This window comes from Bombina bombina, chromosome 1, assembly GCF_027579735.1.
Source record: "Bombina bombina isolate aBomBom1 chromosome 1, aBomBom1.pri, whole genome shotgun sequence".
NCBI lineage: Eukaryota > Metazoa > Chordata > Amphibia > Anura > Bombinatoridae > Bombina > Bombina bombina.
In genome coordinates, this window is record NC_069499.1 from 570,720,533 (window position 1) to 570,747,629 (window position 27,097).

At 36.4% G+C, this 27,097-nt stretch overlaps 1 protein-coding gene across 3 annotated transcripts in view; it reads right to left on the bottom strand.

Annotated features, from left to right (window-relative positions):
• ERBB4 (erb-b2 receptor tyrosine kinase 4) overlaps nt 1–27,097 on the bottom strand; it is a 1,322,334-nt gene that overhangs the window by 625,881 nt on the left and 669,356 nt on the right. For all 3 annotated transcript variants that reach the window (XM_053698789.1, XM_053698786.1, XM_053698787.1), the window contains exon 3: nt 8,788–8,974. In XM_053698789.1, the coding sequence (XP_053554764.1) occupies nt 8,788–8,974 (187 nt within the window). The remainder of the gene's footprint in view (nt 1–8,787; nt 8,975–27,097) is intronic.

Below are 27,097 nucleotides of genomic sequence, written 5' to 3' on the forward strand. Positions count from 1 at the left end.
AACACATTACTAGCAAACAGATAGTGATTAAACCAGCAGATAGTAGCTGGTCAGCAATAACACACAGCCACTAAGAATACAATACATATATAAACAAAATATGCACTGTCACCTGATAGTTAAGCACACACAGGATGACATTGATTAACAATACATTTTCTCGCCTTCACAGATACAGCATACACAGTCAGATACTAAAATACACAGCAGACTATGGGAGCACTTTCTTCTACCCCAGTATGTGCCTTGCGCTGAGGAAAAGATTCCTGAAGAATATAAATATGGTTCTCCCAAACAAAGGACAGTCTGGCACCAAAATACCAGGCAATACCCCTCTGATTGAAAGCCATAGCAACCTCAAATATATGTTTCAATGTTCTTTGGGCCTCATCAGTGAGGTGCAGCCATCTCTCTCTAGACACACTGGGCAAACTCCACATTTGGCCTCCTTATCACCATTAAGGCGACCAAACACAGAGGGTCAGAAATTGCATGCACTGAAAAAGAGAAGTCTTCAATCACAATGCTACCCCTAGACACACAAAACAAATAGTCCAGCTGTTGTTTCCCCATTTACCCTATAGGAGGCCAGATTAAGAGTGAAGCATTAACAATTACGCGCAAGCAAAAAGGGGTTTATCGCGGGTGTTTGCGTGTGTCAGTTTTACCACTCGTATTACAAGTTAAAAGTAAACACTATTGCTTTAGCGCAATCGTGATTTATGCTAGAATGATTACCACGTACTCAGAGCTCTGGTTAACTGTTTCACGAAACAAAAAAGTTGCACAAAATACATCAAACGTATATTACAGAGTACAGTTACACTCATAATAACACTATCTAATACCTGGTTCATCAACAGCCGGACCACGGCCCAGTACCAGGCCTTGACAGCCCTGCTGGTGTGATATGACCTGAACTGCCCCCACTGCGAGCTGTGACAGGCCTGCCGCTCCACACATAAGAAATACTGGGCAGGCATTGTCAGAGTGCCAGTGCACATGTGCACATATAGCAGAAGTTCAGTGGGAGGGCAGCGTGGGACAAGGAGCAGATAGGACCGAACCTGGGCACCGCAGTTAAGTGATACCAGCCCATTGACACCAATTAATTTATATATTTTCTTCCCCCCACTTACACCAATGCATTGTGTGTGTATACATATGTATTATATGTGAATATATGTATTTACAGACATATATACACATAAATACATGTGTACACACATATAGACATATATAGAAGTGTATTGGAGTCCTTTGCAGTTAAAGGGATACTAACCGCAATTTTTTCTTTAATGATTCAGATAGAGCATGTCATTTTAAGCAACTTTCTAATTTATTTCTACTATCAATTTTTCTTCGTTCTCTTGCTATCTTTATTTAAAAATCAGGAATTTAAAGCTTAGGAGCCAGTACATTGTAGGTACTGGATAGCGCTTGCTTATTGGTGGTTACATTTAGCAAACCAATAAGCAAGCATAACCCAGGTTCTGAACAAAAAATGGTCCAACTCTTAAGCTTTACATTCCTGCATTTTCAATAAAGATAGCAAGAGAACGAAGAACATTTGATAATAGGAGTAAATTAGAAAGTTGCTTAAAATTGCATGCTCTATCGGAATCATTAAAAATGGGTTTAGTGTACCTTTAAATAGAAGAAAACATAAAAAAATCATATTTATGAAATATTCATATTTATTAAAGTGTTAAACTGTGTATTTACTGTAACTATTTCACATCCCATTGTTATGCACATAGGGGAATATGTTCTATATCTTTTTAAATAGATATTCCTATATATATTTGTATATATCTACACCTACAGTATATATAATCATGTATATATATAGGTATACATATTGATTGTACAGAAATACCATTTTATATATATATATATATATATATATATATATATATATATACACACACACACATATATATATTTTTATGAATAAAAACATATTCTGTTATGTGAAGAACATTGGAATGGGAAATATTTATATTTTCCTGTCGGGCTAGCACACTTGAGAATATGGGATAGTGTTTGCGTGAGAGTACTGGGTTATTTTTTAAATTTTTTTTGCTCCATTGACTTCTATAGGGGAATACGTTATTGAGTGCGTGATATTTTAAGTCAGCTTTTTAACGCCTAGATTAGAGTTCTGCGGCCAAAGGGGTGCGTAGCTAACGCTGGCTTTTTTCTGGCCGCACCTTTTAAATACCGCTGGTATTGAGAGTTCACAGAATGGCTGCGTTAGGCTCCAAAAAAGGAGCGTAGAGCATATTTAACGCAACTTCAAATCTCGATACCAGCGGTGCTTACGGACGCGGCCAGCTTCAAAAACGTGCTCGTGCACGATTCCCCCATAGAAAACAATGGGGCTGTTTGAGCTGAAAAAAAACCTAACACCTGCAAAAAAGCCGCATTCAGCACCTAACGCAGCCCCATTGTTGTCTATGGGGAAACACTTCCTATGTCTGCACCTAACACTCTAACATGTACCCCGAGTCTAAACACCCCTAACCTTACACTTATTAACCCCTATTCTGCCGCCCCCGCTATCGCTGACAACTGCATATTTTTTTTTACCCCCTAATCTGCCGCTCCGTAAAACGCTGCTACTTACATTATCCCTATGTACCCCTAATCTGCTGCCCCTAACACCGCCGACCACTATATTATATTTATTAACCCCTAATCTGCCCCCCACAACGTCGCCTACACTTATTAACCCCTAATCTGCCGAGCGGACCGCACCACTATTATAATAAAGTTATTAACCCCTAATCCGCCTCACTAACCCTATAATAAATAGTATTAACCCCTAATCTGCCCTCCCTAACATCGCCGACACCTAACTTCAAACATTAACCCCTAATCTGCCGACTGGAGCTCACCGCTATTCTAATAAATGTATTAACCCCTAAAGCTAAGTCTAACCCTAATACTAACACCCCCCTAAGTTAAATATAATTTTTATCTAACGAAATAAATTAACTCTTATTAAATAACTTATTCCTATTTAAAGCTAAATACTTACCTGTAAAATAAATCCTAATATAGCTACAATATAAATTATAATTATATTATAGCTATTTTAGGATTTATATTTATTTTACAGGTAACTTTGTATTTATTTTAACCAGGTACAATAGCTATTAAATAGTTAAGAACTATTTAATAGCTAAAATAGTTAAAATAATTACAAAATTAACTGTAAAATAAATCCTAACCTAAGTTACAATTAAACCTAACACTACACTATCAATAAATAAATTAAATAAACTACCTACAATTATCTACAATTAAACCTAACACTACACTATCAATAAATTATTTAAAAAAAATATCTACAAATAACTACAATGAAATAAACTAACTAAAGTACAAAAAATAAAAAAGAACTAAGTTACAAAAAATAAAAAAATATTTACAAACATTAGAAAAATATTACAACAATTTTAAACTAATTAGACCTACTCTAAGCCCCCTAATAAAATAACAAAGCCCCCAAAATAAAAAATGCCCTACCCTATTCTAAATTAAAAAAGTTCAAAGCTCTTTTACCTTACCAGCCCTGAACAGGGCCCTTTGCGGGGCATGCCCCAAGAAATTCAGCTCTTTTGCCTGCAAAAAAACACATACAATACCCCCCCCCCCCAACATTACAACCCACCACCCACATACCCCTAATCTAACCCAAACCCCCCTTAAATAAACCTAACACTAAGCCCCTGAGGTCCTAACGCTGCTTTTTTACGCCTGCTGGTATTATGAGTCTTGAAGGTTTAGGGGCACCGCACACTTATTTGGCCTTACGCCAAACGACTTACGTAAACTTTGTAAAGTCTTTTTTCTATGGGACTTCCATAGTGCCGGTATTACGAGTCTGTCCTGGGAGGTCAAAAAGTGAGCGGTACACCCTACCCTGTCAAGATCCCTAACGCATTTAAAAGTCAGTAGTTAAGAGTTTTATGGTACAACGCCGTAACATAAAACTCATAACTAAAGTGCTAAAAAGTACCCTAACACCCATAAACTACCTATTAACCCCTAAACCGAGGCCCTCCCGCATCACAAATACTATAATAAAATTATTAACCCCTAATCTGCCGCTCCGGACATCGCCGCCACCTAAATTATATTTATGAACCCCTAATCTGCTGCCCCCAACATCGCCGACACCTACATTATATTTATTAATCCCTAATCTGCCGCCCCCGATGTCGCCACAACCTACCTACACTTTTTAACCCCTAATCTGCCGCCCCCAATGTTGCCGCCACTATAATAAACATATTAACCCCTAAACCGCCGCACTCCTGCCTCGCAAACATTAGTTAAATATTATTAACCCCTAATCTGCCATCCCTAACATCGCCGACACCTACCTACATTTATGAACCCCTAATCTGCCGCCCCCAATATCGCCGCCACTATATTAAAGTTATTAACCCATAAACCTAAGTCTAACCCTAACCCTAACACCCACTAACTTAAATATAATTTAAATATATCTAAATAAATATTTCTATCATTAACTAAATAATTCCTATTTAAAACTAAATACGTATCTATAAAATAAACCATAAGCTAGCTACAATATAACTAATAGTTACATTGTAGCTATCGTAGGGTTTATTTTTATTTTACAGGCAAGTTTGTATTTATTTTAACTAGGTAGAATAGTTATTAAATAGTTATAAACTATTTAATAACTACCTAGATAAAATAAATACAAAAGTACCTGTAAAATAAAACCTAACCTAAGTTACCCTAACACCTAACACTACACTATAATTAAATAAATTAAATACAATTACCTAAATTAAATTAGCTAAAGTACAAAAAAAAACCACACTAAATTACAGAAAACAAACAAATTACAGATATTTAAACTAATTACATCTAATCTAATAGCCCTATTAAAATAAAAAAGCCCCCCCCCAAAATAAAAAAAACCCCTAGCCTAAACTAAACTATCAATAGCCCTTAAAAGGGCCTTTTGCGGGGTATTGCCCCAAAGTAATCAGCTCTTTTACCAATAGGCAATTCTGGGCATGTTAGAGGCTTCCTCCATACACCTGGTTATTTCCCCGTAGGAATCAATGGGGCTGCGTTACTGAGTTTTACGCTGCTTTTTTGCAGGTGTTAGACTATTTTTTCAGCCGGCTCTCCCCGCTGATAGAATTCTATCAGCCAATCGGAATCTAAGGGACGCCATCTTGGATGACGTCACTTAAAAGGTACCTTCATTAAGCTTTAGTCGTCGGATGAAGAGGATGCTCCGCGTCGGATGTCTTGAAGATGGACCCGATCCGCGCCGGATGGATGAAGATAGAAGATGCCGTCTGGATGAAGACTTCTGCCCGTCTGGAGGACCATTTCGCCCGCCTTGGATGAAGACTTCTCCCGGCTTTGTTGAGGACTTTGGCCTGGCTTGGATGAAGACTTCTCCCGGTAAGTCGATCTTCAGGGGTTAGTGTTAGGTTTTTTTAAGGGTGTATTGGGTGGGTTTTATTTTTAGGTTAGGGACTTTGGGCCTGCAAAAGAGCTAACTGCCCTTTTAAGGGCAATGCCCATCCAAATTCCCTTTTCAGGGCAATGGGGAGCTTAGGTTTTTTTTAGAAAGTATTTTATTTGGGGGGTTGGTTGTGTGGGTGGTGGGTTTTACTGTTGGGGGGGTTGTTTGTATTTTTTTTTACAGGTAAAAGAGCTGATTACTTTGAGGCAATGCCCCGCTAAAGGCCCTTTTAAGGGCTATTGGTAGTTTAGTTTAGGCTAGGGTTTTTTTTTTATTTTGGGGGGCTTTTTATTTTAATAGGGCTATTAGATTTGGTGTAATTAGTTTAAATATCTGTAATTTGTTTATTATTTTCTGTAATTTAGTGTGTTTTTTTTGTACTTTAGCTAATTTAATTTAATTTAATTTAGTTAATTGTATTTAATTTATTTAATTTATTTAATTAATTATATAGTGTAGTGTTAGGAGTTATTGTAACTTAGGTTAGGTTTTATTTTACAGGTACTTTTGTATTTATTTTAGCTAGGTAGTTATTAAATAGTTAATAACTATTTAATAACTATTCTACCTAGTTAAAATAAATACAAACTTGCCTGTAAAATAAAAATAAACCCTAAGATAGCTACAATGTAACTATTAGCTATATTGTAGCTAGCTTAGGGTTTATTTTACAGGTATTTAGTTTTAAATAGGAATAATTTATTTAATGATAGGAATATTTATTTAGATTTATTGTAATTATATTTAAGTTAGGGGGTGTTAGGGATAGGGTTAGGTTTAGGGGTTAATAACTTTAATATAGTGGTGGCGACGTTGGGGGTGGCAGATTAGGGGTTAATAAATCTAGGTAGGTTGCGGCGACATTGGGGGCGGCAGATTAGGGGTTAATAAATATAATGTAGGTATCTGCGATGTTGGGGGCAGCAGATCAGGGGTTCATAAGTATAATGTAGGTGGCGGCGGTGTCGGGGGCGGCAGATTAGGGGTTAATAAATATAATGTAGAAGTTGGCGATGTTGGGGGCAGCAGATTAGGGGTTAATAAGTATAATGTAGGTGTTGGCGATGTCCTAAGCGGCAGACTAGGGGTTAATAAAAATAATGTATGTGTCGGTGATGTTGTGGGCAGCAGATTAGCGGGTTAATAAGTGTAAGATTAGGGGTGTTTAGACTCGGGGTTCATGTTAGGGTGTTAGGTGTAGACATAAATTTTATTTCCCCGTAGGAATCAATGGGGCTGCGTTACTGAGTTTTACGCTGCTTTTTTGCAGGTGTTAGACTATTTTTTCAGCTGGCTCTCCCCGTTGATCCCTATGGGGAAATCGTGAACGAGCACGTACGACCAGCTCACCGCTGACTTAAGCAGCGCTGGTATTGGAGTGCGCTAAGGAGCAAAATTTTGCTCAACGCTCACTTCTTGTCTTTTAACGCTGCATGTAAGTAAGCGGTGAGACAAAACTGCTTGTTAGCACCGCATAGCCTCTAATGCAAAACTCGTAATCTAGGCCTCTCTTTGTTATCTTTCAATTTTTTGTTCAAAAGCAGGAAGGTAAATGTTTAGAGAAAAGTTACAGAGTTGTTAGATATTTTTAACATATTTTAATAGTGATCTTTCTTATGCATGATGGAAACATTTTAGCGTTCACTGTCCTTAAAAACCCAGACCTGCAAATCCCTTAGTGCAACTCATTAGATGTGGTAAAACAACATGATGCAATGAAGGCTGGAAAATTAAGGCACAAGCAGGTTTCTTTTTTTTCTTTGCTAACTACACGGATAAAACATTTTTATTGATGTGTAATTTTAACTCTAATTTAAATCTGACAAATAACAGCTGTATATCTCATACTTCTGTTCAAATATTTGCTTGAGAAATGATATTTATTGAGTAAGCACAGGTGGGTGTTGCAAATTCCAAAGAGTCTTCCTCCCCTCTTTCAGATATTAAATGCCCAATTATTAAAAAGACCTTTCACCATTCAGTCTTCTGTGTCTCGCTAATCTTTATTGAACCATATCCCTCCCACAGCTCTGCCAGAGATAGTGAGAACACTAAGGGCAAGATTACAAGTGGAGCGGTATTTATCGCTCCCGCTTGCTCGCTAACTCTGCTAGAGAAAAGCTTCTTGCGGTCTAGTAAGTTGAAAGTAAACAATTTTCGCTTGCACGTTAACCTGATGCACACAAAAAGCTGAACTAAGAATATTGCACACACTATAGCGTATTCCCTGCTGGAAGTCTATGAAGCAAAAAAAGTGGGAAAAAATCTAACCCCCTACTCGCTTGCAACCCCGATTGCATATTCTCAAGTACGCTAACCCGATATGGAAATATGAATATTTTACATTTCAGTGTTCTTCAGATAGCAGAATATGTTCTATTTATTCATAAATACATATTTCTATATATATATATATATATATATATATATATATATATATATGTGATGGTATTTTGGTACAATATATATCAATACCTATATATGTAGATGATTATATATAGGTATAGATATATACAGATCAATTTAAGAATATCTATTTATAAATACATAGAACATATTGGAATGTGAAATATTTACAGTAAATACACAGTATAAACACATTATTAAATATGAATATTGCATAAATATGCTTTTACATGTCTTCATCTACTAAACTGCAAAGGGCTCCTATATATATATATATATATATATATATATATATATATATATATATATATATATATATATATATATATGCGTGTGTGAGTGTGTACATATGTATTTGTGTGTTTATATGTGTATATATGTCTGTAGATACATATATACACATAAATATATATGTAAACATATATAGACATTTATATATATATATATATATATATATATATACACACACATACATACATATTCATATTTAGACATGTATATATATATATATATGCGTGTGTGAGTGTGTACATATGTATTTGTGTTTATATGTGTATATATGTCTGTAAATACATATATACACATATAAATACATATGTAAACATATACAGAGGCGTAACTTGAAATCATAGGGCCCAGGTGCACCACTCGTAATTTGGCCCTAAGTGGCCAATGGCAAAGATACATTTTACCTAAAGTTTTCTTGTATCGAAATGCAGAGAAAGTTGCTGAGATTCTCATGCCACTAGTTTACATTTTTTATAAATTTCTTCTCAGCTCACATGTCATGAAGGAACATATATTGCTAGCATGGCACCATTGTTTTTGCCCTGGGTTATATCTTGCTCACTTACCAGTCAGATTCTTCAAGCCAAGCTCTCTCAGCCCATAGTTCCCATCCTTTCGGTAGTTATAGAAGATCGCCAGTGAGTAGGCGTTTTCGTACAGTTTGGTTCCACGGATGATGCGCAGGTTCTCCAGAGGCAGATAGTCAAACTGATTGAGCGCTACAAGGACATAGCCTGTCACTTCTTGGATTGACTGTATAAAAATAGAGAGAGGTTGATTATTGGAAGGTTGTCCAAACAGGCAATAGCAGTAGATTTCTTAAAGCGATATTAGTATAAAATTGCAATAAAAATGTTTAACTATGCGTAGTAAAAAAAACTATGCAATATACTTAATTTATTTTGTCCCATAAATATTACATTGAAAACTGTTCTTTTTCTAAATTCAACTTAGTTTCTATAAAGTAATGGGTGCCATCATGTTTAAACTTAAGTTTTTCTGTTATCACACTCTCCTGCTTAGAACAATTATGGATAAATATACAAAAGGCAATAAAAGAGACTGTCCAAACGAGGCTGTGGGGAACATAAGATTATCTAACGGGGTTTCCACACAGCCTTGTTTGTACAAACTATTTTATTGCATGTTTTATATTTGTCCCTAACTGTTCTGAAAAGAATACATAGATAGAAAGATAACTATTAGTTTAAACATTTGTCTTATATTACTTTATAAAAAGTAAACCTTTGAAAGAAAATCAATTAGATTTGCTGCACTCATTTTGCACTTTTGTCTTCAATATTTAAAGGGGCAGTCTACTTGATTTTTTTATAAAAGATAGAGAACACCTTTACTACCCATTCCCCAGCTTTGCACATCCAAGATTGTTATATTAATACACATTATAACCTCTAAATTTCTGCCAGTTTCTAAGCCGCTGCAGGCTGCCTCTTATTTCAGTGCATTTTATTAGCTTTTCACAGCCAGTGCTAGTTCATGTGTGCCATATGCATAACATTGTGCTCACTCTTGTGGAGTTATGCAGGAACCAACACACAATGAGGTGCTTGCTGGATAACTTGTTTGAATCAACAATGTATCAATCAATTTTCTAAGATTTGACATATAAATTAAAAATCTGACAAGAGATCAGCAAACTCACAACACTGTCCACACCTGTCACTAAACAATTTAACAGCAATTTAGAAAGAGAGATGAAAGTTAACAAAGCATTATTCTCTAACATACTGAGTGAGCAGACCTGCAGATTATGCACCAAAATGACATTATTTTCCTATCTTCATAGCTAATAATGCAGTCATTAACAATCTATTGATCTAATTTTTTTTTTGGCAGAATTTTGGCCTGAAAGATCAATTTTTTTTTAAAGCAATTACATTAGTACGTGTTTCACCTATTCCCTTGTATTTAACATGGAGCCAAAAAATTCTTGGTGATCATAATCAATTTCCCCGACACTTTTCAACAGGATTTCAAGACTGTTTTAAACTTATCAAATTCAATAGATAAAGGCATTTTTTGACATCTTTGCAAGTATTCCAAGATCAATTAGAATTGATCTATCATTCTATTATGTTTCACTCTGAAATAGCCACAGACTACATTTTAGAGGTGTACTTGCAATTGCATACACAGTACCAATTCATTAAAGCTTCTAATTCACACTTATTGTGATTGTCATTATCAGTACATGCGTCTTCATAACCAAGTTATCAAACGGGATTAAACATTCATTACCAGGAGTAAAATATGTATACTGTAAAAAACAAAGTGGTGCGCCTTGTCAGTCAGTGGCCTGGGTAATCTGTGCCTTGGTGTTTCCACTACATCTGACTAATAGACCTGTAAGTCAAGGCCTATTTAGATCACTATTGAAATGTGAAGAATTCAGAATTTTTATCATTACGTTGACAATTTTTTTATGACAATCTGGTCCATCCTGCAAACATATTTTGTACAACAGTAATGTGAGCTGTACTAAGTTTATATCTTAACCACTATTCTAATGTGAAACATTTTAAGGTTTGCTCTGCATTCTCTTTTCTTTTTAAATGCAAGGAGAGTACTTCTTAGGACAACACTGAGAACAAAGCAAATATGTGCTGTTTAGATGTAAAGACCTTGTTAGTATCTAAGGGAGGGCAACAGCCGGCTGCACGGAAAGGGCTTCAGGCGGCTGTTTAAGGTTTATCCAAATCAATCTTCCTCACAGATGATGCAGACTTTGGGGAGCAGATCCTTGAGGATTGATCATATCTAAGCTAAGACTTTATTTCATGCTGTTATAGCAGAATGCTGCCCCATGCGGAGCCCAGCACAGCAGGCCCTGGTACATTGATGCAAATAAACCTAAGCAGGAAAGCAAAGTAGTACATCAGTGCAAAGCAAGCAGGATACGGGGTGTATAATGAGAAATGTTTCTCACAAAGACAGAGGCAGTCGTACCCATTTATATATCACACTTGGGCACAGAGCATGGCTGTCAAACAAAAAATGCATGGAGCCGCATATGCTTCCTCAGTGCTTTTCATGTGGGGTCAAAATCATCAGCTATTTCATAATTGTATTAACTTTCCATTGATTCCACCCCAAGCTGCTTGTATAAAATTACAATAAAGTACTGGGGGCAAGAGTTTGACCCCCTGCTCTCCTGTATATCATACTAATGCAGTTTGTAATTATTATTTTTTTTTATGTATTTGTTTTTAACCCTGTTGGTGTAAAACAATGGAAATGAAGTCCCATAGTTGATAACATTTTAAAAAAATATTTATGCATTCATATACATCACCCTCCCCCCAACACACACACATCCTCATACAATACACACACACATACACACACACTCATATACACCCACACCCACATATACACACACACACATCCTCATATACACACACATACACACACACACCGTCATATACAGTCACACACACACTTACACCCTCATACACACACACCCTCACACACATACCCCCTCATACACAAACCCTCACACACATACCCCCTCATACACAAACCCTCACACACATACACCCTCATACACACACACCCTCACACACATACCCCCTCATACACAAACCCTCACACACATACCCCCTCATACACAAACCCTCACACACATACCCCCTCATACACAAACCCTCACACACATACACCCTCATACACACACACCCTCACACACATACACCCTCACACACAGCCTCATACACACATACCCTCACACACATATACACACCACCACACACACACCACCACCACACACACCACCACCACACACACACACCCTCATACATACATCCTCATACACACAAACACACTCATATAAACACACACACACGTGCAATTCCAGAGACACAATGCAACAGAGCAATCAAGTTTTCAGGTTACTGAAGTATTGACACCTCCAAAGAACCCAATATAAATTACACAAATGAAAATAGTAAATATTGTTTTATTAAATCTATTCTATAAACTGCAATGTTAGAGATGCTACTTCATCAAATTAGATATATTATGGTGTTCTTCTAATGTAAAGTGTAGAAGACTTGCAGGAAATAATGCACGTATATACAAGACCTCATTTTTTTAAATTAGACCTCTGTCTAAATCCAACATTCAGGCAATCCATGCCAAGCCAACACCTCAGGACATTTGTACAATGAAGTACAGACTCCTGGGAGTTTCTGATAATTGGGCTCCTTATGAGAAATAAAAAAAAATGGAAGACCAAAGAATACATAAATATCTCTCTCTCTAATATATATATATATATATATATATATATATATATATATATATATATATATATATATATTATTATGTATATACAAATTTAAATAATACATTTATATTTATTTATGTATTCATTTGTTATTTTGTATGGCATGAATACTATCAATTTGCTTACAGTGCCATGAAACAGACTGTGCAGAAATGACCCCCATGTTACCCTCTTTAATTTGTGTTTGGATGCAGAGAATCAGAATGGAGTTTCAAAATCATTAACAAAAATATGATAATTCAAGACAGAAATATATTTCAAGAAAACGAAATGCATGAGGTCTTGTGTAAATGTGCATCACCTCCTGTCTCAGCCTATTACATTTATGCACACTCTGTAATGAATACCATGGAAGAGTTGTAATATACAGTAAGGCAAAGGGGTCAGCTAAACCTGAATCACTAAAATTAAATTTAAATAAATTATTATAGATATGATTTGGTCCTTTTTTGCATAAATCTGAAAACAGAGCTATAAATACTACAGCAGTAACTGATTGTAATTGTTCCATAGAAAATCACTGCCTGTTCTAATCAGAGAAATCTTTTATCAAAATACCGATTTTCTGACCTGAACTAAAAACCTTGCAGAATTTGTGTTGTGGGCCAGATCCATATATCTATTATATTTAATAACTTACAGCAGAATCCCTAATTCAAGCTTCACATTTAATGATTTGTGCACAAAATTGAATCTAACAGTAATCCTGATAGACTGTATATATATATATATATATATATATATATATATACACCACACACACTATATATATATTATTATTTTTATAGCAAAGATAGCAGAGCCCTAGTAGCAACCAAAATTATTATTTGCTTTTTACTGTACTCTAACTGCTTCTAAATGTCGCTGGAGCTTAGCCTTCATAATTAATGGAAAGAAAAGTGACTTGTTTCTTTAAAAATGGAGACATTTATGAAGGTAGATCAATTAAAGGAACATAGCAATCAACAGAATGATGAGTCTATGGACCACAGAATTATATTGCAACACACATAATTAAAAGTTGATATTTATGTCCCTATAAAATCTGGAAGAAGAGAGGTACAGGAGAGAAAAATAAAATATCCCTGACTAAAAGAACATGCCCACAAGAAGTAACAAAAATGTGTCTGAAAGAAGCTAAATCTATTCTATCTCACTATACGACACAATTCATTTCTAGATTCTGGATCTTAGAGAGCCTAGATTGTATTGGTATTTTTGCTGCCATTAATATAATGGGTCTTCAATGTTGCTATCACCATTCCTCAAAGATGTCACTGCTCTAGTGCTCTTCGGTATCAATCCAGAATTCTCTTATTTGGCTCCGTAAAACTGCAGGTGCCTCGAGCACTTATTATTATTATTATTATTATTATTATAGTTGCTATTATCTTTACTTTTAATGCACCAACAGATTGTGCAGCTCTTTACAGGAAGATAATACATAAAGACAAGACAGGGCATTGTTCCCTAGAGAGAAAATAATAACAGAAGTCCAACTGTTTGGGGAGCAAAGGTAAAATACATTACTTAATAATGACAAACATAAACATAAGTAGGCTTAAGAGAATTGACTGAAAATCAGCTTACGCGTTTCATGTCTGACACTGCACTTTGTCTATGATCTCCTACCTAAAGGGCTTACAATCTAAATGGTAGTTTGAGATAAAAAGTTGGGTCAATTATCGCTCATATTAACTGTAGTTCATTGTAGGCTGGTCCTATCTTTTTAACATGGCTATCTACTTTGGTTGCCATTAGAAATCTCAGCTGTTACACTTCAGAAAAACTAGGAACCAATAGCTTGGTCCCTAGATGATGCTAGAAAGGATTACATGGTCTCTTTATAAGTTGATGCCTACTCTCAGTATTCCAAACTTTTCATTTATCGCTCTGCAGAAGCCATTCTTCAATAAATATTCTTCCATCAGCCTGCCAGAGTCAATCTGTATTTGTAATGAGGAGAATTCTTGAATCCAGGAGCCTAAGCAGACTGGGAAGGGTATATTCCAAAAGTGAGGGCTAGAGACCTGCCAAAGAGCACAATCATGCACGTGTTCTCTACCCAGTGAAACCAGCTCCTAGGCATCCAGGAAGTCGACCCAGGTGAGAAAGGGTATTTCAACATTGCTCAGTATAATAGCTCAACACCTTAGAAATCATAGCCTTTCCTGGTTGCTAGGCAGCTACCAAACATCTTTGCTGTTCCATTTCCCCTGATTGTTTTTCAATGCAAAAATAAATCAAAATTAAATACAGACATACAGATGTCACAGACATTTCATACTTCAGCCTTACCCCGTTCACTGTTACCTTTCTCACATTTTAATGTACCTATATTTCTTTCTTAGATTTTTATTTTGCCATTTATAAAATTTAAAAACCTTTTAGGGTTTTTCATAGAATAATTTGCAATATATCTTTAATTTTAAGTTTTTGACTAATCTAATTGCTATTTTACATGATTTGTTACATTCCTTTTATATCTGGAATATTTTTATATGTTTTTATGGGAATTATGTTATATTTAAACGTTTCATTTTTAATAAACATGCTGCAGCCAATTTTTTTTACTGAAACAGGTGTTTGTGTTTCATTTTGGAGATAGATTTGGGTAGTTATTAGTTAGGGTTGTGAAACTTGACGACTCACAGGGTCTAGACTCTTAAATTAGTACAAACTCTTTAATCTTGCAACAGTACAAAATCATATTCAATACAACTGAAATTCATGTTTGTACCCCTATCTGGACATATTCTGAATTTTGGACAGGTTTGTAAGACACACACACACACACACATAAATACACCTATACACGCATTAATAAACACATATACACATACACACTCACATAAATACACATATACACTCACAAATACACAAACACATACACACACACACACACATAAACACATATACACATACACACTCGCATAAATACACATACACTCACAAATACACAAAAACACACACACAAAAATACACATACACTCACAAATACACAAACACATACACATATACACATACACACTCACATAAATACACATACACTCACAAATACACAAACAGATACACACACACATAAACACATATACACATACACACTCACATAAATACACATACACTCATACACATACACACTCACATAAATACACATACACTCATATACACATACAAACACATATACACATACACACTCACATAAATACACATACACTCACAAATACACAAACACACACACACACATATAAATACACATACACTCACAAATACACAAACACACACACACACACACATAAATACACATACACTCACAAATACATATACACATACACACTCACATAAATATACATACACTCACAAATACACAAACAGATACACACACAAATAAACACATACACACAAACACATACACACATACATATACACATAGACACTCACATAAATATACATACACTCACAAATACACAAACAGATACACACACATAAACACATATACACATACACACTCACATAAATACACATACACTCATATACACATACACACTCACATAAATACACATACACTCATATACACATACACACTCACATAAATACACAAACACATACACATTCACATAAATACACGCACACCTTTGATGCTGTTAAAGCTTGCAATACACTCAATTTCCTTTTAACTAAAAATATTTAACTTTTTGCTTCATATGATTTTTTGCCTAAAGTCTGATAAATAACCTTGTCTGAGAGCAATTTGTAAACATATCTATGAGAAGCATATGTGAGTTTTTTTTGTCAAACCCTGCTGTACCTCAAGATCACTTCCCTGCACAAGAGCTCTCCTTTTCACCTCAAACAGACATAAGATTAATTGTGATGCAGGTTAGACCAGAGGAGAGATGTGTTTTGACATTGGTGATAATGTAACAAATTTGTTTCTAACAATGTTTTCTTTCAACTCCTAGGAAACATGCAGAGAGAAGAATAAAGCACTCCTCCCCCTCCCTCGGTCTTGGGATAGCGTAGCGACAATTCACGGGAGGGGGCAGAGGAATTAACCTATTTCTCTTTTCGTCAGACTTGTCCTACAATTGCCAGGATCACAAAGTCTGCTGTCTCTAAGATGAGTAAATGAAGGTCTCAGTATTAAAATGACGGTCATTGTTCCCTTAAAAAAAAGTAGAGTTTTCTGAAATAAATCCTGAGCAAAACTAATTCAGACCTCACTGTGTGCTATATATTTAGGGTACCAGAAAAGAAGGTCTAGAGAAAAGACAACAATAGCTTTTGTTAATGCAGATTTCTAAACTTGATTCATCAATCACGTTTGAAGGCAAGTGACTGAATCCTAGAAGATGTGTTGCATTGCTCCAAATATTTAAACACCCTGCACAGACTAGATATTCACTGAAAGAGCAAAACTGGTAAAACGTCATTGTGTTAACATATAAATTTTTGTGCCAGTGTCAATCTATGGGGGTGCTAAGTACCCCCAACTCTCAAAGGTGCACACAAACATACATTTGCAAGGCACTTACAATTTTGCATGCTACCTGCTCTGATCAGAATGTTGAGAGGTAAATATGGGAAATTTAAATAATGATCACATACACACTAGCACCACCTACCACCTTTGTTATATAGTTCTGTGGTAACTGTGCACCTATGGACTTCTACAAATTTGTCTGGGGGAGGGGAGGCAAAAATCTAAATGCCCTAAACAAAATAATATTAATGGAAAACATGTACAGCAGGAGAGGGTGCTTACCCATAGATAAAGATTTCCACATGGGAATATTTGCCCCATCTAACCATTCCTCCAGACACACAAGCTCGCCCCCACACATTTTATTATGTTAACAACATTGCCGAAAATGGCATAACTAAAAAAATATTTAAAAAAAAGAAAGACACAAGTAAAATAATCATTTTAGTGCAGTGCTTGACTGCATATTTTACATAGCTGGGAAAAGAAAGTAAAATGTCTATTTACTCCACACATTTGTTTTGCCTCATTATAATAATACAGCAGAGGTTTGATATGTAAGTGAAAGTTACTGAAACCTAAACAATGGGAATTATGAGCAAGTGATATTTTCCCCCCTGCGAATGGTTTTTGCGCCACATTAGAGCCAATAACTATCTCGCACTGGGACTCTCCCCATATGCTGTGTGATGTGCTGTAGTTCCTGGCAGACAGAGCACAGGAAAAGGATGGAGGTTTCAGGACACTGTGTTCTGGCAGCCACAGCTTTAAAAAGCAGCAGGTAATTCAGCCTAAAACCAATGCCCAAATTTTCAGATTCAGATGGGATTTGGAAACATGACATGAAGCTAATCAGCAGAATTTGTAAGATGTGAGCGTGCAGATTCTGTGAATCTTCATCAATGCTACTTATTAGCAAACACAGAGCAGCCAGAGCCAGGGAAGGCAGGGGAGGTAGGACGTAGGGGAAGGATGCAGTTAGGCAAGGTAGGCAGAGAAGGGGTACATGAGAAAACAAAGGTAAATTAAAATCCATTTGAAATGGCAAGAAATCTATGGAGGAGGAGAAGAAATAATGGTGATATTGAAGGAAAGTAGGTAAAGAAGAAAGAGAAGGAGGGGAGAAGGGAGATGAGAGAGAGAGAGAGAGAGAGAGAGAGAGAGAGAGGAGAAAAGAGGAGAGAAAGGGGAGAGACAAGAGAAAGGAGAAAGCCGAGATAGAGCGGAGAGAGGTTTTAAAAAAGGGGGGTGGGGAGAACCAATGGCACTACCTCAATTGGATTAACCTACTATTTCCTACAATAAAAAAGTGGGGAGTAGTAAATCCTTATATATTGTAATATTAATAGGATAGAATAGGTGCTATGTAGTAATGCAACAGCAAAACTAGAGACCAAAGAGAGGCAAAGAGCCATTCATTGAAAAAAGACTACATATGTAGAACTCAAAGGTTAATAAATCATGTATAGATATAATTGGTAAATACATTTATTGAGCACAAAGAGATGTAACTGTACTTAAAGAAGTGAGCAGTTACTGCTAAACGTTAAAACATAACTTTTATTTATTGATATTTAGTGATGTCGCGAACCTAAAATTTTCGGTTCGCAAACCGCGGACTCGAACTTCCGGTATTGTTCGCGAACCGCGCGAACCGCCATTGAATTCAATAGGCAGGCGAACTTTAAAACCTACAAGGACTCTTTCTGGCCACAATAGTGATGGAAAAGTTGTTTCAAGGGTACTAACACCTGGACTGTTGCATGCTGGAGGGGGATCCCTGGCAAAACTCCCATGGAAAATTACATAGTTGATGCAGAGTCTGCTTTTAAGCCATAATGGGTCTAAATCAACTAACATTCCCAAAGTGGCTGTCTCAAAACATCCCGGACAGAAGATAGATTGATAGTGATAGATAGGATAGATAGATAGATAGATAGATATACATAGATTGATAGTTAGATAGAATCGATAGAAGAGAAATAGATAGATTTGTTAGATATATAATTACCCTAATAAATTCTAATAATCAAACATGCGTTCTTGGACCCAACTAGCTTGTGTCAATTAGTACTTTTCTTAGCACTTTAATCCCTGTTCCCCCCCCTATCGGGGGAGTTCTATATGGCCTGCCAGATTACCCTGAAAAATTATAATAATAAGACATGTGGTCTGCTACCTATTTTAACGAGGTTGTGTTTTAAGTACTACCATTCTTAGCACTTTAATCTCTGTAACTCCCCCTATTTGGTGAGGTCTATACGGCCTGGATGATTACCCATACAAAATATAATAATAAGACATCTGCTCTTGGTCTGCGACCCATGGTAAATATGTTGTGTTAATTAGTAATGTCCTTCGCATTTTAATAGCTGTTACTCATACTCACCCTATCGGTGGAGGTCTATATGGCCTGCATGATTAACCTTACAAAATATAACAACCAAACATATGCTCTGGGACCCATGGTAAGTAGGTTGTGTTAAGTAGTACTGTTCTTTGAATTTTCATACCTGTTACAACACCAAATGGTGGCAGGTCTATCTGGCCTTCATGATTAGCTGCACCCAAACCCAAAAAAAAGCAGAGTGGTCTTAGACTAACACCCATGGCTAACTCGGTTGTTTCAATTAGTACTATTCTTAGCACTTTCATCCCTGTTACGGGCGGTCTACATGGCCATCATGATTAGCCGAACAAAATACTACAATCCAACCTTTGCTCAGTCTTCATAGGCCCTTCATTGTCTGTATTTTGATAGTACAGTTCTTATTATTTTTATAGCTGATAGAACACCGAATGTTGTCAGCTCTATATGGCCTGCATGATTAGCTGCACCCAATACAAAAATAAATCCAAGCGGTCTTGGATTAACACCCATGGCTAACTCTGTTGTTTCAAGTAGTACTATTCTTAGCACTTTCATCTCATCATCCCTGTTACTTCCAGGACTCTCGGTGGTAGTCTACATGGCCATCATGATTAACCAAATACTACAATCCAACCTTGGCTCATTCTTCCTAAGGCCCTTCATTGGCTGTATTTTACACATTACACTAGCAAACAAATTTAAACTTTTTTTTTTATATATTAAAATTAAGGTGAAAGAAAAATAGATATGAGTGCTGGGTGGCTGCCTGGCACAGACCAATTAACCAAAAGACTGAAAAAAAAAGAGGTATATTAATGCTGAGTGAGCCTGACAGACACAGGCATGATAGTAAATATAATTAGATTACACTAGAAAAATATTTTTTTGTGTTTTTTTTTTAAATTAAAAATAATGTTATATACGGATATTAACACTGGTGGCTGCTGGCTGGCACAGAGCAATGAACCAGAGTATATGCTGTGTGACACTGGCCTGATAGAAAATGAAAAAAAATTACACTAGAAAAATAATTATATTTTTGGGTTAGTTAAATTTAAACTAATGTTGTTAGGGAGATATCAGTGGTGGCAGTAGTCACAGCATATGCTGTGAGCCTTAAAGTGAATGTAAATTTTGATGTTTAAGTGCCCGGTTTTTAAAACTTTGATTAAAAACAGGGGCACTTTAATTCATCAAAATTTACATTTCATTCCTGTTGTGACAAAAAACTTACCTTTTAATCTTCACAGCAGCTACAGCTTTCTCCGGTCTCACAAGCCATTTCTGATGTCAGAAATGATTGATAGGTCATCCTCCAATCACAGATTCCCCCCCGGGGGATTCAGTGTCTGATTCACTGCTGTGATTGGAGGAAGCCAGATACCTCATTTTAGACCCAGGAAGAGGCTTTGAAACAGGTGGAGGAAGCTGGAGCTGCTGTGAAGATTAAAAGGTAAGTTTTTTTTCACAACAGGAGTGAAATTCAAATATTGATGAATTAAAGTGCCCCTGTTTTTAATCAAAGTTTTAAAAACCGGGCACTTTAGCATCAAAATTTACATTCACTTTAAACACACAGGCAAATTCTAATAAAAAAAAAAAACGGAAAAAAAAACAGCACGAAATATAGCCCTAAAAAGGGCTTTTTGGGGTGCTGTGCTTGCAGCAGAGATGAGTGGAGTCCTTCTGGACTGTAAATACACTAGCCTAGCTATGTTTTTCCTATTAATGTCAGGAGCAAAAACACAACACGTCCTCTCATTAAAAAAGTAAGGTCGTTATGAGTCTAAAATGGCGGATTCCGAGTAGCTGGGAGTGTCTGTGAGGGAGTGTCTGATGTTGATTGGCTCTAATGTGTCAGGCGGCTGTGACATAAAGGGTCAAAGTTTCCACAATGATGACACATAGGGGCGGATCGAACATCGCCATGTGTTTGCCCACAAACGCGAACAACCTATGTTCGCTGTGAACCGTTCGCGGGCGAACAGTTCGGGACATCATTATTGACATTAACAAATAAAACATAATTTATGTTTTATTTGTTAATGTCAATAAATAAAAGTTATGTTTTAACGTACAGTTACATCTCTGTGCTCAATAAATGTATTTAGCAATTATATCTATACATGATTTATTAACCTTAGAGTGCTACAAGGAAGGGCTCTTTGCCTCTCTTTGGTCTCTAGTTTTGAGGTTTTAAAAAAGGAAGGGGTAGAGGTCAGAAAAAGACAAATCAATTAATGTAAATAGGGAATGAGGTAAATGGAAGCAACAGAATAGTGAGGAAGAGATGAAACTTCCTATTTGATTGATAAAGAGAGACTGCGACAGGGGGGAATGGAAGAAAACAGCAGTGAAATGAGATTTAATTGTATAAAGAATGGCAAAAACTGAATGATTGTAAATAAACAGAAGAAGAAAGATAAGGAATAGTAAGCGGCAAATGGAGAGAATGAGAGAGACAAGTAAGATAAAGGGAACAGAGGAGGGAAGAAGGGGTTAGAGGGAGGGCAGAGAGAGAGAGAGAGGAAAATGTGTTTCCTGGGTGGCCAGATAAAATAATAAAACACAATGACAAGACAAATCCTTCTCTCTAATCAACTTATTTGCCATGAGGAGGGCGACGTATGATGGAGTGTGAGGCTGGTTGCTGCTCTAAGCGGATATCAGTCCATGTCTCTCGCAGTAAAGGATTGCTCCTCTGCGACTGCATTGCCAAGGATGGAAAGAGCTGATAATGTCCTACAGTAAAGGATGAATGGCTGCATCAAGCTGTGCACTGCACTGACAGGATAGCGGATATGCTTGTTTTGTACTCAGTACTGGGCCTCTATGTACTGTATACACAGTGTGCTCAGTACTATGTCAGTCACTGTGTACCGTTAGGCCCTATGCCTCTCTTTGTGTGCTTTTAGGTATTGTGCATGCCATCTACTCTGTATTGTACCTCTGGATAATGTGCATACCCTGTACTCTATTCTGTGCCTCTAGGTACTGTACACTACCTGCACTCTATGTTGTACCAGTCACTGAACACATATTCTGCACACTATGTGCTCAGTTCTGTTCTGGTCACAAAGAATTCTGTATATTTTATGTCCAGTTAGTACAGCATGTGTCATCTCCGACAGTTGTTTCTATTGAGCCCAGCTATAATAAAACAATTACTGGTTTATTGCTGCCAACTGGAGGGGGGGGATCTCTTTTGCTGGGAAGGAAGCTAATTTTAACAAAAGTAACTCACAGAATCTCCAGAATCTGACCAATCAGAGATCACAATGCCTCTGCACATGACAGAAGTACACTGATAAAGATGGGCGCCATGCGTACTGGTGTAGGGATTTGGGGACAGGCTGGGTATGTGTCCTGCACTCTGGCAGTGCCAGCTGCTGCATTTAGACAATGTCTGTGAGTAGTACCGGGATGTAGCAAACTTAGGGGATGTAGGAGTAACACAATATACAGTTCTATGAAGCTGGGCCCAGATGTGCTCTCATCCTATTAATCATTTTGTTATCCAGCCAAGACACTGCTTTATAGATTCCAGTTGCCATTCCCTTCTATACTGTCTGAGAATTACATTATAAAATAAGCATTAAAAAAAAGACAAAACTGAATACACTTTTAGCTCATTTAAAATGGTCTATAAAACATGTTTATGTTATTGCTATCAATTCCTGTTGCACTATTGCCTCTACCCATTACAACCAACTAGAAGTGTTTGCTCACTGGTGTACCATTCATGACTGATGCTTGCAGAAATAGGTTTTAGATATTCACATGAACAGGAGCATCAAGCAACTGGATGTGGAGAACAGGAAAATGTTAGATTTATTTTCTAAATTGAAGGGTAATTAAAGTTATGTTCTATTATTTTTAAATGTATTATTTAGTTTTTGTATAGATGTTCTTGTGGAGAACAACGTTATTTTGTTTCCATGCTTGTAGAATGCGTCATTGTCCAACAAAAGATCTGTAGAAATTGTCCTTATCAACCAGTGATCAATCTGTAGCTAGAGATGAGCACAAACATGCACTTCTAGTAAATATCAAAATCAATTTAAACATCTTTTTCTGTTTTTTAATATTTTACATGGTTTTTTTAACATTATTAATGGTACTTTAACTACATTTAGAACATTGTTAAACTACCATATACTTCTGTTTTGGTACTTTCCTGAATTCTAACAATAATTACATATACAGCAGCCAGAAAACTGTTTCAGATACTTTCAGAATAATGTTCAGAAGCAGATCCGGTAAATCAAAAGCAATGATACAGTCACTCTGCGCACTGAGACAAAGACCTATTGACCTCCTCTTGCTTATTGACCTCTATATCATAGTTCAAAGAATTAATAATTATTCTGACAGAGTGAAAATGATTCATACACTTAAATCATTATTCTATGATAAACTAATTAATGGTGATTTAGACAAAGAAAATCTATAAATGGAACTGGTTTCATTTTCTATTCTCTTGAATCAACTTCATGGGAGTTTGGGAGACTTTTTAAAAATACATTAAACACCTTGAGTATAAATAAATAGTTAAATAGTCTGCAAACTAATGATCAGCTGCTGCACCCAAGAGAGACAATAAAGATAGTGTATGCGATTTTCAAAGGTAGAAGAAGGGTGGCGCTAAAGGGCTGGATAGTTTTTAAGGGCTAAAAATAGGAGGATACTATTCTAATTTTAAATTTGTTTATATTTCACATTTATTAAGCAGTACATACATACATAATAAGACACCAGTGTCATACACACTGATATTTTCAAAATAAAATGAATTTAAAATGCAGTATAATGATAAAATTATATTTGCTAACTTACTTTCGGCTAGATTACGAGTTTTGCGTTATGATTAAAAAAGCAGCGTTAAGGCTCATAACGCTGCTTTTTCACTACCGCTGCTATTACGAGTCTTGTAGGTACAGCTGCCTCGCACACTTTTTTGGCCTTACCGCAAATCAACTTACGCAATTTGCGTATAGTCTTTTTTCAATGGGACTTCCATAGCCCCGGTATTACAAGCTCTTTTTTTTTAGGCCAAAAAGTGAGCGGTACAGCCTATCCCGCAAGATTCGTAACACATTCTAAAGTCAGTAGTTATGAGTTTTACACTACAAAGATGTCGCATTAAAACTCATAACTAAAGTGCTAAAAAGTACACTAACACCCATAAACTACCTATTAACCCCTAAACCGAGGCCCTCCCGCATCGCAAACACTAAAATAAAATTATTAACCCTTAATCTGCCGCTCCCAACATCGCCGCCACTAAAATAAACATATTAACCCCTAAACTACTGCACTCCGCCTCACAAACACTAGTTAAATATTATTAACCCCTAATCTGCCCCCAACGTCGCCGCCCCTATACTATATTTATTAACCCCTAAACCTAAGTCTAACCCCCCTAACTTAAATATAATTAAAATAAATCTAACTAAAAATTCCTATAATTAACTAAATAATTCCTATTTAAAACTAAATACTTACCTATAAAATAAACCCTAAGTTAGCTACAATATAACTAATAGTTACATTGTATCTAACTTAGGGTTTATTTTTATTTTACAGGCAAGTTTGTATTTATTTTAACTAGGTAGAATAGTTACTAAATAGTTATTAACTATTTAATAACTACCTAGCTAAAATAAATACAAATTTACATGTAAAATAAAACCTAACCTAAGTTACACTACAATTAAATAAATTACCTAAATTAAATACAATTAACTAAATTAAATACAATTACCTAAATTACAACAAAAAAACACTACATTACACAAAAAACTAATTACAAGATATTTAAACTAATTACACCTAATCTAATAGCCCTATCAAAATAAAAAAGCCCACCCCCCCCAAAAAAAAAAAGCCTAGCCTAAACTACCAATAGCCCTTAAAAGGGCCTTTTGCGGGGCATTGCCCCAAATAAATCAGCTCTTTTACCTGTAAAAAAATTCAAACAACCCCCAACAGTAAAACCCACCACCCACACAACCAACCCCCCAAATAAAACCCTAACTAAAAAAAACTAAGCTCCCCATTGCCCTGAAAAGGGCTTTTTGTAGGGCATTGCCCTAAATAAATCAGCTCTTTTATATTAAAAATAAACAAAGTCCCCCCTAACAGTTAAACCCCCCACGCACCAAACCCCCCAAAATAAAAAAAAAACACTAATAAACCTAAACTAGGTATGGGCATTGCCCTTAAAAGGGCATTCAGCTCTTTTTCACTGCCCTTAAAAGGGCATTGAGCTGTTTTGCAATTTGCCCCAAAAAAATCTAATCTAAAAAACAAACCCCCCCCCCCCCCCCCAAAAAAAAACAAAACAAAAAAAAACTAACACTAAAGCCCCAAATAGGTATTCACGGTTTCGGAAGTCCGGCGGAGAAGGTCTTCTTCCAGACGGGTCTATCATCTTCATCCACAGCAAAGGTGGCGCAAAGCAGAGGTCTGGAGCGGTCTTCCCAGATGTGGTGATCCTCTGTGGTGGTCATCTGTGGCGGCAGTCCTCAGCGACATAGAGGCTTCTCTTCGTCCGATGTCTGTGGTATACGAACAATTGAATGAAAGGTACCACGATCAATTTGGGGTACCTTGCATTCCTATTAGCTGAATTTTTCAAAACAGCCAATAGGATTAGAGCTACTAAAATCCTATTGGCTGTTCATAGAAACATAGATATTGACGGCAGATAAGAGCCATAGGCCCAGCAAGTCTGCCCGATATTACCTAACAGTATAAACTTATCTAGTTTGTAGGATAGCCTTATGCTTGTCCCATGCATTTTTAAAGTCCCCCACAGTGTTTGTCGCTACTACCTCTTGAGGAAGTTTATTCCATAAATCAATCACTCTTTCTGTAAAGAAGTGATTCCTCAAATTACTCCTGAATCTACTACCCTTTAGCTTGAGAGCATGACCCCTTGTTCTTGAATTTTCCATTTTATGTAATCAGCCAATAAGATTTCAGTAGCTCTCATCCTATTGGCTGCTGAATTTTTCAAACAGACAATACGATTAGAGCTACTGAAATCCTATTGGCTGTTCAAATCAGCCAATAAGATTTCAGTAGCTCTCATCCTATTGGCTGCTGAATGTTTCAAACAGCCAATAGGATTAGAGCTACTGAAATCCTATTGGCTGTTCAAATCAGCCAATAAAATTTCAGTAGCTCTCATCCTATTGGCTGATTTTGAAAATATCAGCCAATAGGAATTCAAATTACCCCAATAAATATGGGGTACCTTGAATTCAATCTTCAGTGTGCAGCGGACGATCACATGAAGAGGAACCTCCGCCACTTCAGAGAAGACTGCTCCGTGCCGCCTTCACTGTGGATGAAGATGATGGACCCGCCGGACTTCTAAAACCATGAGTACCTATTTGGGGCTTTAGTGTTAGGTTTTTATAAAATATTTTGGGGGGTTTTGTTTTTTTAGATTAGGGTTTTTTTGGGGGCAAACTGCAAAAGAGCTGAATGCCCTTTAAAGGGAAGTGAAAAAGAGCTGAATGCCCTTTTAAGGGCAGTGAAAAAGAGCTGAATGCCCTTTTAAGGGCAGTGAAAAAGAGCTGAATGCCCTTTTAAGGGCAATGCCAATACAAATTAAATTAGTTTTTTGTGTTGTAGGGGTTGGCGGTGTAGGAGTTAATAGGAAAATTAGGTTTAATGCTGGGCGGTTAGTTTATTTTTGTTTTTAAT